Genomic DNA, 17,084 nt, shown 5'->3' with positions numbered 1-17,084 from the left:
CCTCTCCGGCTGCCGGGCCCGCCCACCCCGCCAGGCACCGCCCCCAACCCGAAAGGAGGGGCGACAGCTGTCCCGGGCCGTCCTGGCCCAGGCAGCCCGGCCGGTCAGGTGTCCCCAATCTGTCCCTCCTCTGAGCCTTCACCACTCCATTCAGCCCAGCGAGGCGGGTGCTGGTCTCTGTGGAGCTGGGCAGGGGAGCGGTCCATTCGGGGAGAGGGGCCCCTCACGCACGGAGCCCACCTAGTAGGTGGGACGGACCCGTCAGAACCGCGTCCAGGTGGTGCTGATGAGGACCCACGTCCTCTGTGGCGCCCTCGAGTCGGGACCTCCAACCCTCGTGGGGCCTGATCAGTGGAGAACCCCATTCCCCCGTGCCTCAGAGGGTCCCTATAGTCAGGACTTCGTCCTCTATGCAGCTTCCATGTGACTCCGTACATTATGCCCTCCGTCCCCCACAGGGACCTCCGTCCTCCAAAGGGACCGCTCAGGAGGGATCCCCCGCCACAGGTAGTGGGGATCCGCGTCTCTCATGGGGCCCGGGAGGACCCTCCCCAGTCAGTCAGTCGGGGCGTCCGTGCCTGCACAACCCACTGCGTCAGGACCCATTCCTCTGTGTTGCTCCGTGGTCTTGGCGTCGTTTCTCCAGAAGCCCCATCCGAGATTCCGTTCCGGAAGATAAAGCCGGGAGTCGAGAGCCCAGCGCGAGGTACCCCTGTGCGGCACGCCTCCCGAGTGACCTAATCCCATCCCAGATGGCCCCGCCCGCAGATGGCGTCACACGGCCGCCCAGCCCCTCTCCGCCGCGCTCCCGGCCTCTCCAGCTGGTACAGGCGCTTCCTCTTCCCTAAGAGGGGCGGGCCTGCCAAGGGCGGGACCCTGCCCGCCTTGGCCTTCGATTGGCTCAGCCCTCGCCAGCGCTGCTTCACAATTGGTCGTCTCCTGTTCCTCTCCCCGCCCTCCCTAGACTCCCGCTTCCGGTTCTGTGGGACGCTGCGGCCGTGAAGATGATCGGAGACATCCTGCTCTTCGGGTAATTAAGGGGACTAGAGGCCGGGGAAGTAGGGCCCGACAGGGTTGGGGGCGGCCTAGGTAACTGCATTCTTCCTCCGCAGAACGCTGCTGATGAACGCCGGAGCGGTGCTCAACTTTAAGCTGTGAGTAGGCCGCGAAGGACCGCTGCTCCACCCGGGCACCCGTAGCCCGCCCCCGCGAGCGTGAGCCAGCCCCGCGCCGCAGGCCCTGCACCCAAGTCCCAGCCAACCCTCTGAACCGGTTTGCAGCCTGGTCCTTGCCCCTGCGATTTTTGGCGCCACCGCGGCTTGAAATTTTGGCTCTCCGTTCTCCGGGCATCCCTCTGCTCCACCCCGAAGATCCCAAGCCCATCCCCCAGGAAACTCTTAGTCCTAACCTGTATCCACGGGTTACCTTCTCCACTTTGTCGATGGCTATAATTGGTGGGGCAGGTGGGCGCCTAGAGAGGGTCAATGAACCGCCGATGTCTCACTGCAAGTCAGCGATAGAGCTGAGTGTGGCCCCGATGCCAGGGACTGAGCGGTCCTTGGATCCTATCGAAAGTGGACACTGACTGCTTCTCTTTGTAGGAAAAAGAAGGACACGCATGGCTTTGGGGAGGAGTCCAGGGAGCCTAGCACAGGTAAAGCCTCCTTTCTGGACTCGGGAATTGGTCCAGAGAGGACAGTTCTTTCTCAGGTCCTACCCGTTTTCTGCCTCTCTGTGTGTGTGTTTGTGTGTGTCTCCATTTTATGCGTGTGTGTGTGTGTGTGTGTGTGTGTGTGAGAGAGAGAGAGAGAGAGAGAGAGAGAGAGAGAGAGAGAGAGAGGCGTGGGCACAAGGATGTGATGTTCCTCTTGCCCACTTGTCACCCACTTCTTTTTCCTGCCAGATCTCCGTGCATAGGTTAGCACTCATAACTCCCTACAGTTATTATTTTTCTTTATATGTATTTTGTCATCTGGATAACTTCTACCCCTCACACTTGACCTTAAGCACCAGAGAAGAGACTCCACGCATTTAGCTCTTTCCTGCTGGGTGCTTGTTTAGTATTTGTTGGGTCCCCCCCCCTCCCCCCCCCTCGCGCGAGCTCCTTAGGGGGCAGGGACACCTGTCTGTTCTTCCCTGTGTCTCTCACACTAGGCTCCTGCCTGGAGCCAGTGGCCTTAATCAGCATCTGTTGATGGCAGGAGAGCCCATTTACATGATCCTCAGTTTAGAGAAGGGCCTTGCCAAGCAGTGCCACTCAGACATCCTTTGGACAGACCCGTCTCTGACCATTGAAGCCCATGCTAAGTCATATAGGCTGTGCCACACATGGCCAACTACATGCGGTGGGTAATACTGGCCAACAAGACTGTGCTGATCATGCACTAGGATGGCACAGCAGTACCACTAACAGGTGACTGTTGTCCTGGGTTGCTGCGAAGAGCTCCTCCCGGTATTTTGTTCTCACCAGAGAGCTGTGACCTCTAGATGACACTGGGTAGCACCCTCGTAGGTCTACTAACCTGGACCAGTTAATTTCATTCCGGAGGCTGGGGTTGCAGGTGGGTGGGGGAAAGTGACTCAAAACCCAAGAGGAAGGTTCTGGAACACAGGTCTCTGGAATCTTAATGTACCAAATGGCCTCCTCTTGGAGTTGTTTCTGTTTTTTGGCAATAGAGGGAACTAGGGTAACTTGTCACCAAAGCAGAACTGCTGTTATACTTGCCCAAATTAGTATGCTCTTTGTTGCAAACCCTAAAATCCCATCTCAGAATGGTTAAAGCAAAGTGAAACACTCAAGGATAGAATTGTCTTCAGGCATGCTTGATGTAGGACTCAAAGCAGCCCCCCAGCATGTGGCTGTCTCTAGCTCTCTTTTCCCTTTTAGGTGGTTTTACCATCAGGCTGGCATGTGTGGGCAAAGATGACCCTAGAGCAGGGCTTGGCATATTTTTCTGTAAAGGGCCAGATTATAAATGTTTTTGGCTTTGCAGGCCATGCCATCTCTGGTGCTACAATTCAACTCTGCCATTGAAACAGGAGAGCAGCCATGGGCAGTATGTAAATGAACGGTCATAGCTTTGTTCAATAAAACATTTTTGACACTGAAATTTGAATTTCATGTAAGTTTTCTATCTCAAATACTCTATTACTTTTTCATTTTAACCATTAAGAAATATGAAAAACATCCTTAGCTCCTGGGTCACACGGAAATAGGTGGCAGGGGCTGGTTTCAGTTCCTGAGCCTACGTTGCCAATGCCTGTCCTAGAGGACTCTGCTATTATCTTTCAGCCCAGCCAGGAAGCCCGACAGAAAACAGTAGTTGGGGCAAAAGTCTCAGGGCTGACTCTCATTGGGCTATACATGAGTCACTTACTCTTTCTTGACCAATCAGAGGCTGGGAGATTGGACAGTGGCAGCCTGAGTGCTGAGGGTTAGGGAGCAGAAGAGACCCAAAGGAAAAACAGCTGCCACTATGGAGCATGAGGGCAGGGGGCTTGGGGTGGGCAGAAACTGCAGAAGCACCTGCAGCTGTGACAGCAGAAATGTTAGCAGTGCTTGAAAACATGCTTTCTGACTTTCCAGGTGACAACATCCGGGAATTCCTACTGAGCCTCAGGTACTTCCGAATCTTCATCGCCCTGTGGAATGTTTTCATGATGTTCTGCATGATCGTGTAAGTCTGGCCTGCCCTTCTCTTTCATTGTCATCCTCTGCGACATTCTCCAAAATGACCCGCCTGATAGTCATTCTCTGTCATGTCAGTCTATACTTGTTTTTTAAAAGTAAATTCTTATTGATATTAGAGAAGAAGGGAGAGGGAGAGAGACGGAGAGACAGAGAGACATTAAGTGATGAAAGAGAATCATTGCTTAGCTGCCTCCTGCATGCCCTACACTGGGATTGAGCTGGCAACCTGGGCATGTGCCCTGACTCGGAATCAAACCTTGACCTCCTGGTTCATAGGTCAATGCTTGGTCACTGAGCCACGCCGGCTGGGCTCCGTCTATACTTTGGTGTCATGCTTTCTGCTTTCAAGATAAGAACTCTCCAAGCTAGAGAGAAAACAGGTTTAAGCTATGTCACCATGGTCCAGGCTGGAGATTGGATTGAAATGTGGCATTCTCCAAGTCCTGGCTGTGCCTGCTGTGTCACCGGGAGCTGCCAAGAGATGCTTTCCCTGAGCCTGTGGCCTGCAGACCTCTTGCCAGCTCTGCTGTGCTTAATGTACATCTGGCATCTGTTAAGGTGAAAAATGTGGTTGGACAGCTAGTGTGCTTCTGGCTTCTGCTCTTGCTTACTGAAACCCAGCAGAAGTGTCTATTCAGACTTGACTTCTGTTTTTGTTCACTTAAAGAAGCTTTTGTTTGTTTTTATGCCCTTCTTTATTTTCTTCCTAGGCTAAAAAAAAATCCAGTATGTTTGGTTTTCCTTCCAGCCTCAGGCTGTAAGTCTAATACTGCTCTTAATGAATTGGGAGACGCGGAGTAAACAGACTCAGGATTCAAACAGAAGAATCTGCAGTTCTAGGCCATGCTGGGCCCATGTTGTATGTTTCCCCCAAAGAAGAGAATGACTGATTGAAATGCCGAATTTGAAGTTGCTGGATGGTCCTCGTCGCTGATGACTGTTTCAGGAGATGTTTCTAGAACTTAGGCAGGGGTGAGGAACGTCTTTCCCGTGGGCCAGATAAGGGCCCCAAAATCATCTCGTCTGGCCCTGCCAAGGCATTAGCGATGAGTTAATTAAATGTTTGCCAAAAGCAGAATAATTGAAACAGGAGAGCAGCCATGGGCAATATGTAAATGAATGGTCATGGCTTTGTTCAATAACAAAGTTTTTAAATTGATAATTTTGTATGGCCCTTGAATTATGTTATAAATATCCAAATGGCCCTTGGCAGAAAAAAGTTTCCCCACCCCTGGCTTAAGGGATCGGAGAATCAGGGGGGCTCCCTGTGCCACTAGGAAAGGTTTTTAGAGCCCAGAATGAGGACCTTGATAGATATACAGAGAGGCCCTTTTTGGGAGCTTGGATGAGGCCTGCTCAGGTACAGAGAGGCTCCTGAAGAGAGAAGGAATTTGCAGAGGGTACAGGAGGTGTAACTAGGACTCATGGGAAAAGAACACTGGAGAAGGCAGTCAGGAAGAGGCTCTTTGATAGTATGCTGTTTAAATCAAGAACACAGGGACCTGGCCAGGTAGCTCAGCTGGTTATAGCATCATCCTGATATCCAAGGTTGTGTGTTCGATCCCCAGTCAAGGCAAGTATAGGAGTCAACCAATGAATGCATAGATGGGTAGAACAAATCAGTGTTTCTCTCTCCCTTATTCTCTCACTAAAATCAATAAAAGTGAAAATAAAAATAAATCATGAGCAACAGAAGTCCAATTTGCTGAGCTAGGGAGAGACGTGGTAGGGTTCCGCACTAGAAGCAGCATGAACAAAGGCCCTGGGGCAGGGAAGGACTTGGTGTGTTTTTGTCATTCTGTTCTTTTCTGTCATTGGCTTTATTGTCCTCTCTTGTCTGGCTAGCATCCTTCATTGCCATCTGATAATGAGCAGAAGGTTTAGCCTTAGGCTTTGTGATCTCGCAGCTCAGCTCAAGGCAAGCTAGTCAGTAGCCCAGTGTCCTGATTTCATTTCCTGGGAGCAAAGTCTAGTTGACCTATGTAGGTCATTCAGTTCTAGTTGGGTTGGAGGTTCCTGATTCTAGCCTAACAACTGAGGTTAGAGGTTAGCAAACAGCCCATCGGTCATATCTGCTTCCTATTTTCATGAATGAAGTTTTATTGTCGCACAGCCATGCCCACATTTGTGACAGACTGCCTGGACCCACAAAGCCTGAACTGCTTACTGTGTGGCCTTTTACAGAGTGTGCTGAACCCTAACCTAGGCCAGCTCTTCCTACAGGGGTCATGGGTGAGGGAAGATTCCCTCTAGAATGAGGTGTCAGGGAGACAGTGACTGGCTTTCCCAGGATATTAAAACACTGGAAATCACCTAAATGTCCAAGAACAGGGGAAGAATCAGGTAACTTAAAGGACACCCATGTGACCAACTGTCACAATGTCATCAGTGATAATGTACTAGAAGGGTATGTCTACACTGGGGAAATGTTTTGAGGGTAAGGAAGGCTTAGTATGTCACCTGCATGCATACTCTGGCTTCAGTTGTGACTTGCACCCAGTAAACGTTGAATAAGTGTTGAGTGCTGCTGAAGTCTGTGATGGAAATACTTCCAGCAAGGTAGTTGTAAGAATCTGCTCCAGACTTATGTATGGTTGTGACTGTAGCAGGATCAGAGGGATGATTTGCTATTCCATGCACCCACTTCTATATTGTTTGAGCTGGGCTACTTTGGAAATTTTAAAAAGTCATGGAAAACTTTAAATGTGGACAAAGGTGCCTGAATTTTTAGGAACCAAGGTACTGATATCTGCATCTTAGTTTGAAACCCATCAAAAGTAAGGTAGACAGACGAATAGATTGATGCACAATAAAGCAGAGTATTAATTGCAGATGTAAGTGGTGTGTATGTGGGTGTTCACTGAACTGTTTTTCTTTTTAACTCTTTTGAAATCTTCATAACAAAATATTGGAAGGAAGATAGGAAGAAAATGAAGGTGTCAAACCACAGAGAAAGATAAATAAGGAAAAAGTGGAAGTTGGCTTTCACAGTTCAAGATTTTTTAGTGCATTCACAAAGTTGTGCAAGCATCACTTTGGCCTCATTCTAGAATAAGTTCAGCAGCCCCAAAGGGAAGCTCCGTACCCATTAAGCAGTCGCTCCCGTTCGTTCTTCTCCCCAGCCTCTGGTGCCCACTGATATACTTTATGTCTCTACCGATTTGTCTGTTTTTTTTTAATCTTTATTGTTGAAAGTATTACCGTATTTTTCGGACCATAAGACACTCTGGACCATAAGATGCTCTGGACCATAAGACGCACCAGTTTTTAGAGAAGGGAAATGAAGAAAAAAAGATTCTGAAACAAATAGTGTCCTAAAATATTTTATGTGCATTAAACCCCAACGTCACAGTCATAAACACATGTAATCAACCATGTAAAGTAAACAGCAGCATTTAGAACCATTTTAGAGCCGGGCAAGCACACAGAGACCACACAGAGCCGGGCAAGTAAAAAAAACTTTTTTTTAAAAGTATATGTGTAGGCTATATTTGAACCATAAGACGCAGGGACTTTTCCCCCCCACTTCTGGGGGGGGAAAAAGTGCGTCTTATGGTCCGAAAAATACGGTACATGTCCCCTCCCCCCTCCCTGTTGTCTCCCTCCAACCCCTCCCCTTGCCCCCCACTCCAGGCCTTCACCATCTTATTGTCTGTGTCCACGGGTTATGCATCTATACATACAAGGTCTTTGGTTGATTACCTCCCACCCACCTACCCTCCCCCACCTTTCCTCAGATTCTGCACTCTGTTCCATGCTTCCATGTTTTTGGATCCACTCTGTTCAACAGTTTATTTTGTTAATTGTCTGTTCTTGATATTTCATATAAATGGAATCCTATAATATGTGGCCTTTTGTGTCTGGCTTTTTTCACGAGCATAATGTCTTCTGGTTTCTTCAATGTTGTACATGAATCAAGACTTCATTCCTTTCTATGGCTGAATAATAGTTTATTGTATGGATATGCCACAGTTTGTTCATTCACTCATCAGTTGGTGGATATTTGGATGTTTCCATTTTTTGGCTATTATGAATAATGCTGGCATGAACATTTGTTTTCAGTTCTCTGGTATATACTCATGAGTGAAATTGCTGGGTTATACAGTAACTCGTAACTCTGTATTAATCCTTTTGAGGAAACGCCAGGCTATTTTACAAAGTAGCTGCAGCGATTTACATTCCCACCAGCAGTGTGTGATGGTTTTAATTTCCCCACATCCTCGCCGAGGCTTGTTATGGTCAGACTGTTTTATTATGACCATCCTAGTAGATGTGAAGGTTGGTTTGCACTTCCTGATGGTTAATGACGTTGAGCATCTCTTCAGGTGCTATTGGCCGTCTGTGTATCTCTGGAGAACTGTCTGTTGAGACCCTTTGTTTTTCCTCCTGAGCAACCTGGTTTTCCCAGGGGAGAGGGGACAAGGAGGCCCTGCATGTAAAAGGAGGTGTTGGGCCCTGGCCAGGTGGCTCAGTTGGTTGGAGCATTGTCCTGTACACCAAAAGGTCGTGAGTTCAATTCCAGGTAAGGACACATACCTAGGTTTTGGTTTCACTACCTGGTTGGGGCATATAGGGGAGGCAACCAGTCAATGTTCCTCTCTCACAGAGTTGTTTCTCTTTCTCTCTTCACCTTCTTCTCTCTCTAAAATCAGTAAAATCAAATAGGTGAGGATTTTTTTTTTTTTTTAAGAAGAATGATATGAAGGTGTTGGGCCTCTCAGTTGTGAAGCATGACTGTGTTGGCAAGGAAGGACCTGATGGGGCAGAGGGAACTTGGTCTTGGAGTCCTTGACTGCTGGTTGGCAGCACTTGCTGGCCATGATCTCCATCTTCACGATCTGGATTGAGTGGGTGGGTTTGGGTACAGTGCTGGGTTCCCATGTCTCAGTAGCGCTGGGTGATGGTTCTGGTACTCTCGGTACATGTCGTGGGTACCACTGTGGGAATTTTAACTCAGCCAGATGCCAGAGTTGCCGTACTCCCCTTCCCCCCACCCCCCTCCCCCAAGAGAGGGTTTTTCAAACACCTGCCTACGGTGAACAATTTGCCCTGTAGATTTCTTCATCTTCTTCAGTTGCAAAATAAAGTACCAGATGTGGGACTTGGCACCAACATGGTTAGGTGGCAAGATGCTCGTGTGGTTGAGGAGCAGTGTGGCACTTAGGGGTGGGCAGGCAGCACCCCACCACCATGTGCTCTCAGAATGTGCCCAAGGCTTTCATAGCGTTCTTTTCCGGTTCACCACCTCCCACAGGAGCCTTTTGCTGATTTTTAAATTGGGTTTCACTAAGTTGTACCATAAGTTCTTTTGATATTCTAGCTACCAATCCCTTATCAGATACATGATTTGCAAGTATTTTCCCAATTTTTTGGGTTGTCTTTTTAATTTCTTGATGGTATCATTTGAAGCACAAAAATTTTTAGTTTTGATGAAGTCCAGTATCTTTTTTTCTTTTGTCACGAAGAATTTTATAGTTTTAATTTTATAATTAGGCCTATGTCCAGTTTGAGTTAATTTTTGTATGTGGTGTGGATAGAGATCCAACTTCATTCTTTGGTATGTGGCAATCCAATTGTTTCTAAACTACCATTGTTTTGTTTTTAATAATCTTTTTATTTTGGAAAAAATTTAGGTTTATAAAAATGTTGTAAAGATTATACAGAGAATTCATATATATATATACACACATATACATACATACACATATGTGTACATATATGTTATATATATACATACATGTGTGTATGTGTGTGTGTGTGTGTGTGTATATATATATAATATTTTTATTGATCTCAGAGAGTAATGGGGAGAGAGATCAAAACATCAATGATGAGAATCATTTATTGGCTGCCTCCTGCACGCCCCACACTGGGGATGGAGCCTGCAACCCTGCATGTGCCCCGACTGGGAATCAACTGTGATCTTCTGGTTCATAGGTTGATGCTCAACCACTGAGCCATGCCGGCTGGGCTATATATCTTTTATTTTTTAACTGATTTTTTTAGTTCACATAGTTAGACTTTTTTTTTTTAATCCTTACTCGAGAATATTTTTCTTTTTTCTTTTTTAATATATTTTATTGATCTTTTACAGAGAGGAAGGGAGAGAGATAGAGAGCTAGAAACGTCGATGAGAGAGAAACATCGACCAGCTGCCTCTTGCACACCCCCAACCGGGGATGTGCCCGCAACCAACGTACATGCCCTTGACCGGAATCGAACCTGGGACCCTTCAGTCCGCAGACCGATGATCTACCACTGAGCCAAACCGGCTTCGGCGAGAATATTTTTCCATTGATTTTTTAGAGGGAGGGAAAGAGAAAGAGAAAGAGAAATATTGATGTGAGAGAAATACATTGATTGGTTGCCTCCTGCATGCACCCCGACCAGGGCCCAAAATTGGGGAGGAGCCTGCAACCAAGGTGTATATACCTTGACCAGAATCGAACCCGGGACCCTTCGGTCCACAGGCCGATGTTGTATCCACTGAGCCAAACAGGCTACGGCTGGGCCATATATCTTTTTAACAGCTCTGTGGTTTTTTCCCCCAGTAGGCCTGTGTTGTAACCTACATACCCATTCCCAAACTTCAGAAATATTTATTACAGTTTCCAGGCCTTTCCCATTCCAGATTTTCTTCCGTGAACAGAGTTAACTGTAATCATTTGTTTATTCAAAGGTCTTTTTGATATGAAAGTTACCACTGACTTGCAATAATGGAGAATATGTGAAAATAAAATGTTGCAAATTTGTATGAAGTGGGTAATTCTTTAAAGTTACATTTTCTCTTAAGTGTATAGTTCGGTAGTGTTCACAGTGTTGTGTAACAGAAGAGTTACTTATAAGATCAGAAAATGATATAAAATAATCTTAAAAGCAACATAAAATATTTTCTAAAAATGTTTTCAGAGTGACAGCTTCCCATTCTCACGGACATTTCTGCCCTCTGAATTTTCCAGGCTGTTTGGCTCGTGAGCCCCAGATACTGAACCAGCAACCCACCTCCGATGCCAAGCCTCCCTCTGTTCCTGACAACTTCAAGAATGTTTTTGACTGGAAAACCGGTGACCTTCCCAGAAAGCCCAAGCTTGTGGTGGGTGAAAAAAACGTTCACCAAGATACACTTGGTGTCCTGGCCACATCGCTGTTGTTTTCTTAAAAAGACATTTTCATTTGGCCTCTGCATTGAAATGTTGTCTACTTAAGGAGTTTCAGGGGGGTTATGTAAGGGGCTGTGATCGCTTTGCCTTCCTTATAGAAAAGAGAACATGTCTGGATAGTGTTATTGGATCAGAATCCCTCTTCCAGTAAGCTTTCATTAGAAATGTTTCTATTGGCTATTTCTTGGTTTATTTTTAATAACCATCCCTTTTGGTTCGAATTACACATTTTTAGAAGTCATTTATTTCCAAGGATCTGACCCAGAAAGGTTGGCTTTTAAGTTTGATGCAGCCTCTTTATTAGACTTGGTGAATAGCAAAGTTCATTGTTGCTGGTCTGCGTTCAGTTCCTCCTCTGTCCCAGTAGGCGCTGCTTGGCCACTCAGTGTAGCTATCGCCCCTGGCACTTTAAGGGTGAAGTCTTATTGGTTCCTACGGGAGAAATGTGCAGAAGAGTTGGCAGGGGCAGGTGTCTTATGAGAAATTATGCCTTGCCTTGAAAGCCCTCTGTTAAAGGGACCGTTAATTGTACAATTTTTAGAGTGAGAGTGATTTGTGTGGTCATATTGGGACCTAGTTCTGAAAGCTTGGGGTGTGGGGGTCTGTTTTTCAAATGGGTGATTTCAAGGTTGGAACAACAATGAGCTTCCTTTGAGCATTTTGTATAGAAGCTTCTTTAAAAGAAAGTCCTGATTTAATTGCCAAAATGAAACGCTGGTGGTCAGTACTTGCATCCCATAGGTGTGTGTTTGTTGTGGGTGGGAGGAAAAAGCAAACACGCAGGCTTTTAGAACTAAATAGCATTGAAAATAAAGCTCATTTCCTAAAAGGACATTTTGTTACACATTTTTTAAATAAGAAGTTGTTTTCCCAGCTTGAGTCGTTTAGAATTAGGCTGTGGAAAACACTTAGGATTTATTTTGGAGCCTGTCAAAAAGAAATGATGTTCCCTTTTTAAAAATATATTTATTGATCTCAAAGAGTAAGGGGGCTGTACGTTTGTGTTTTTAAATCGCATATCATGGATGTTTAGGAAGCTTTTCAAGAACCCTAGCTGGTTTGGCTCAGTGGATAGAGTGTCAGCCTGTGGTACCAGGTTCAATTCCTGGTCAAGGGCACATCCCCAGGTTGCAGGCTCATCCCCACTAGGGGGCGTGCAGGAGGCAGCTGATCAATGATTCTCATGGATGTTTCTGTCTCTCCCCCTCCCTTCCTCTCTGAAATTAATAAAAAAAAATATATTTAAAAAAAGAACCCTCACTAGCACCAAAGCTTATCAGAGTTTGGATTTTGGATCATAGGATCCCATAGCATTTAAGTGCTCATGTTCAGTGTCATTTAGGTATGGATTCAAATCCCATCTCCATTCCTTGCCGGGGAGACCTTAGCTGATTGCTTCTCCTCCCTAAGCCTCAGTTTCCATATCTCTAAAAGGGGCTTAAAAGTCTTACCTACCTGGATTTGTTGGAAGGTTTCGTGCACTTGAATTTGGGCTGAGTGCTTGACTGAACGCCTGACACCTGGTAAACCCTCGATACCCTGAGTTTCCTCACTGCCGCATTTTATCTCTTGCCCAGGTTCATTCGTTCAGCCTAGACCTGCACCATGAGAGGGCCATCACAACAATTTTAAAATTTGGAAACAATTTCCAGCGTGGGAAATCTTTTCCCGTCTTCCCATTCCCTTTCCAGTGCTTTCCTATGCCTGTTGGTATATACCACATAGTTCTGATAGTGGGTTAGGCAGTTCCGCTCTGCTTTTCATTACTGCACCACTTCATATTTTCTGGACTGACAGAAAGGAAACCTTTTGCTTCCTCCACCCTTACCATCTTAAAAATGGAACATGTTCCTCGTTGTACTTCAGTTACAGCTGCTCTAGAGTACAAACTGGAAATCACCAAGTCCTGCTGCTTCTTTTTATAAATAAAGTTTTATTGGCATTCAGCCACCCCTCTTTGAGAATGTGTTGTCTATGGCTATTTTGTCTATTTTCCTGCTACAATGGGAGAGTTGCTGACAGACCATCTGGCCCACAGAGCTGAAAATGCTGGGTATCTGGCCTCTTTATAGGACAGATTTGCTAGCCCCTGAGCATGGGGATGATAGAGAATCAAGGTGCCCCTTTCCTCCAGTGCCACTCACGTGGAATCATTTGCCTGCCTTGTGATCTAGATTTTAATAAAGACATTTGCAAACATGTCTTTCAGCCTTGCTGGAACTTGAGCCAGCCATTTTTAGGTGATGTGGTTAATAGACGAAAACCCGGTTTTATGTCTTTCATTAGCTAGGGAAGAGGTCCCTCCTGGACTCCTGTGATTCTTCTGAGCAGCAGCTCAGTGTGATAATGAGATTGGCTCTCCTCTGAAGTGTTTAGATCTAAAAAGCCAGAAACTCATTAGTGAAGCATTTTCTTTTCATTTCAACCATTTCATTATTTCCTTAATCAAATTTAAGTTTATGAAATATTGACAAACCTCCTGATGTTTTCCTGTGTTGATGAAAGACGTAAGGTGTTTGTGAATAAACCAAAAGCATGTTATTTTTTTGAATGTAAATTTGATTTGGGGGTTTTCACCATTCCCTTCACTTACTTTCATTATTATGCAGAGGAAAGCCCTGACCCTGCTTTTAGCCCCTCTCTGGCACTTGAGCATCCCTGAAGTAAGTTTGGTACTGGCAGGTGTTCCTGGATGAGAAATCAAGCAAAAGTGTCTGTTGCAAATTAGAAATTCAAAGTCCATGTTTTTCAATAGAAGAATGGCAAGAATTAGTTCAGTGTGTGGCTCTTGGCTTGCTTTATTTTTCTTTTATTTCTTCCATCACCATTTATCCCTCCTGTGTCCTCTTCCACCTCCACCTATGTGGCTTTTAGGTTTGACTTCTACCAGATATCAGCAAACTGCTGCCCAGGTGTGGCCCACCACCTACCTTTTCACCGCCCATAAGAAAGGATGGTTTTTACTTTTGTAAATGGTTGGAAGGGAATTTAAGAAAATGAAAGGAAATCAAAGTTTCTTTGTTCATAAATAAAGTTTTATTGGAATGCTGCCATTAATGTATCATCAATGGCTGCTTTGGAGCTGCAAGGGCATAACTGAGCCCTTGTGACTGTCAGCAGAAGAAATGTCCAAACCTGTAAGAATTTTTTTAAAATAAGTTTTCTCATTAAAAAAAAAAAAAAAAAAAACTTTTTTTTTTTAATTTTTAAAATATATTTATTGATTTTTCACAGAGAGGAAGAGAGTGCGACAGATGGTTAGAAACATCGATGAGAGAGAAACATCCATCAGCTGTCTCTTGCACACCCCCTACTGGGGATGTGCCCTTGACCAGAATCGAACCTGGGACCCTTCAGTCCACAGGCTGACGCTCTATCCACTGAACCAAACCAGATTTGGCAAGAATTTTTTTATTTTGGTTTAAATGAGTTTAAACCAAACTGATGACAACTGCTGGGAAACAAAAGCTCAGTGGATTGAAAAAATGTTCTAGAGAATGGTTCTTTTGCATCTTATTTTATACATTAGAATCAAAGGAGAAGATGTAAGGGCATTCCATGAAATTCATTGGTGATAGATGAGGGAGGTGAGAGAAAGCAAAGCTGGGTGTGGGGCGTGGGAGGTGAATCTCTGGGATTGGCTAAAAGGTGAAAGGAATAGCCGGGACCGGTTTGGCTCAATGGATAGAGCGTCGGCTTGGGGATTGAAAGGTCCCAGGTTCGATTCCGGTCAAGGGCATGTACCTTGGTTGCGGGCATATCCCCGGTAGGGGGTGTGCAAGAGGCAGCTAATCGATGACTCTCTCTCATCGATGTTTCTAACTCTCTATCTCTCCCTTCCTCTCTGTACAAAATCAATAAAATATATTTAAAAAATAAATAAATAAATAAAAGGTGAAAGGAATAGACACACTTTTACATAGGTGGGTATAGGGTAGTTATGTCAATAACTATAACAATAATAATGAGAGTCTCTGTTATCTCCTGCTCTGTTGGGAGATTCTGTCTTGATGTGCCTGGAAAAAGGAAATTCTAAAGGTATGTTATCTTAGCTGCAGAAAGACTATAAAAGATTAAATCTTCAGTTAACCTTAAGATTTAATTTGCATTTCAGACCATCCTATGTGGTTAATTTCATTGTCTGAGCTTGTAAGGCCCACCATGCAGGCTTCCCTGGAGCTTGCATGTTTAGTATGTGGGCCCTTTTTCATCCACGGCACAGAGACTATCTGGCTTACAAAGCTGAACATTTACTGTTGACCCTTTACAGATTGGTTTACCAACCCCTGGAATAGACGGTTTAAAAGGTCCGGCCGGTGTTGCTCAGTGGTTGGGCATTGACCTATGAATCAAGAGGTCAAAGGTTCGATTCCTGGTCAGGACACCTGAGAACCCACAGGTTGAGAACTGCTAGCAGGGTTACCTAAGACCATTGGAAAACACAGATATTTACATTACGATTCATAACAGTACCAAATTGCAGTTATGAAGTAGCCACAAAAATAATTTTATGGTTGGGGGTCACCACAACATGAACTGTATTGAAGGGTCAAGGCATTAGAAAGGTTGAGAACCACTGTGTTAATACCAGTGTGGTTGGACCAGACCTGGCTTCAGCAACCTCTGTACTTGAGTTCTGGCTAGGAAAGAATTCAGAACCAAGACTCAAGCTATAAGAGAACATTTAGAAAATCTTAGAGGTACACAAAGTAATTCCGGGAAGAAATGGGTTGAGGAAACAAGTGATAAAGGCAAAGAAGGCCCTTGGAGCTTAAAAGTGAGGAAGGCAAAGGTGATGTGCCTGGGAGGGAAGGGGGAGGAAAAAGTGTGTGTGTGCTCCCGGAGGGACTGTGTACTGTGTTCTAGTCCTCATTCTTAAGGGTATTAAGGGTGGAGATTTTAGGGGAGGTTCCAGGAGAAGATCTCAATAGAATATTCAGCAGTTTTCCAGGTGTGTCCTTCCAGGACCCGGGTCTCCACTGATTGGTTGGTGCCAGGCCAGGGGTCATTATTCGATGCATCTGGTCCTGAGGTCAGCGGTGGTGTCACTTGTCTGGGTTTGCTGTGTTTCTGGGCCTGGAGCTGAAATATAGGGAGGAAAGATCAGAGTTATGCTAGGGGAGAAAATGTCACCCTGAGGACGAGGTCCCACCCAACAGCTGTCCTTCGCTAAGCTTTTGCTTTTTACCCTGGTGACCTTTTTTACCTGGCTCATCGCCCTTGCTCTGCTCACATCTGCCTGCCTGCCTACCACAGATGGAGGCCTGGCCTAGACAGAATGGATTCTGTCCTTTACAGAGTGCAGCATCGACTGGCCTCTCTGCACCTCCACATCCTCATCTGTGATATGGGACAGTGAAGGAGGAAGCTTTGACATGTGCCTCTAACCTGCCTGATGTGGGACAGGTGCTCAATAAGTGGTATTATTTTCATCGATGTCATTACTTTTATTAAAAGACACTCTTGACAGGGTTTTATGAGGCTTAAATGAGACAATGTCTTAGGCAGCTGGGGCTGCCATAACCAGATGTCACCGATTTGGTGGCTTATTTTCTCACATCTGGAGGCTGAAAGTATAATACAAGATCCAGGAGCCAGCAGGTTTAAGGTGAGGCCTCACTCCTCAGTTTGTAAACAGCTACCTTCTCACTGTGTCCTTATATGTCTTTCCTCTGCCTGTGTGTGTGTTCCTGGTGTTTCTGTTAAGAGGGTACCAGTGATGTTGGATCAGGGCCCACTCTGATGACCTCATTTAACCTTAGTTACCCTTTTAAAGGCTCTGTCTCCAAGTACAGTCCCATTGGGTGTTAGGACTCCCAGCATATGAATTTTGAGAGGACATATTCAGTCTATAACAGATGGCCAAGGTTCTGACCTATTCAGCAGCTGTTAGTTCATCTCCTTGGCCAATAGTAGGCTTCGAGGCATTACAGTTTTTTAAAACTCCATGTGGTCCAGAAAACTAACCCTGAGAACTGCTAACAAAGGAATTTGCCTCCTGATGTTCCATAGTAAAGTATTTCTGTGGATTGGATGGTGGCTTCCACCCTGGCGTCTGACTTTAATGACCCCATGAATTCCCTGGCGGTCTTGGTGAAGTATGGGTTGACTTAGCAGGTTGGAGGCACAGTTGTGATTCTGTATGTCTAACCAGCTCTCAGGGATTGTCCATGCTGCTGGTTCCCATGGTCTGCCTAATGCTGGCTGGTAGTGTGCAGGTTCTTGATTTTGTT

The 17,084-nt window shown here is 45.5% G+C and overlaps 1 protein-coding gene and 1 pseudogene across 4 annotated transcripts in view; one reads left to right on the top strand and one right to left on the bottom strand.

Annotated features, from left to right (window-relative positions):
• The first annotated feature begins 922 nt into the window (after positions 1-922).
• SMIM7 (small integral membrane protein 7) overlaps positions 923-17,084 on the top strand; it is a 68,235-nt gene continuing 52,073 nt past the window's right edge. For 2 of the 4 annotated variants that reach the window (XR_004984048.2, XR_004984049.2), the window contains exons 1-5: positions 923-1,030; positions 1,113-1,154; positions 1,602-1,654; positions 3,587-3,677; positions 10,651-10,784. Coding sequence is in view for 1 of the 4 variants with exons in the window: in XM_036415885.2 (XP_036271778.1) it covers positions 1,005-1,030; positions 1,113-1,154; positions 1,602-1,654; positions 3,587-3,677; positions 10,651-10,666 (228 nt within the window). In the remaining 3 variants the exon portion in view is untranslated. Of the gene's footprint in view, positions 1,031-1,112; positions 1,155-1,601; positions 1,655-3,586; positions 3,678-10,650; positions 12,799-16,409; positions 16,460-17,084 lie in introns of those variants that run through there. The other 2 variants (XR_004984050.2, XM_036415885.2) reach the window with 2 other exon arrangements.
• On the bottom strand, positions 7,926-8,913 carry LOC118706610 (annotated as a pseudogene).

The sequence above is a fragment of the Pipistrellus kuhlii genome, unplaced genomic scaffold (assembly GCF_014108245.1).
Source record: "Pipistrellus kuhlii isolate mPipKuh1 unplaced genomic scaffold, mPipKuh1.p scaffold_m20_p_52, whole genome shotgun sequence".
In the NCBI taxonomy this organism is placed as follows: Eukaryota; Metazoa; Chordata; class Mammalia; order Chiroptera; family Vespertilionidae; genus Pipistrellus; species Pipistrellus kuhlii.
This window is presented reverse-complemented; position numbering and strand designations above follow the sequence as displayed.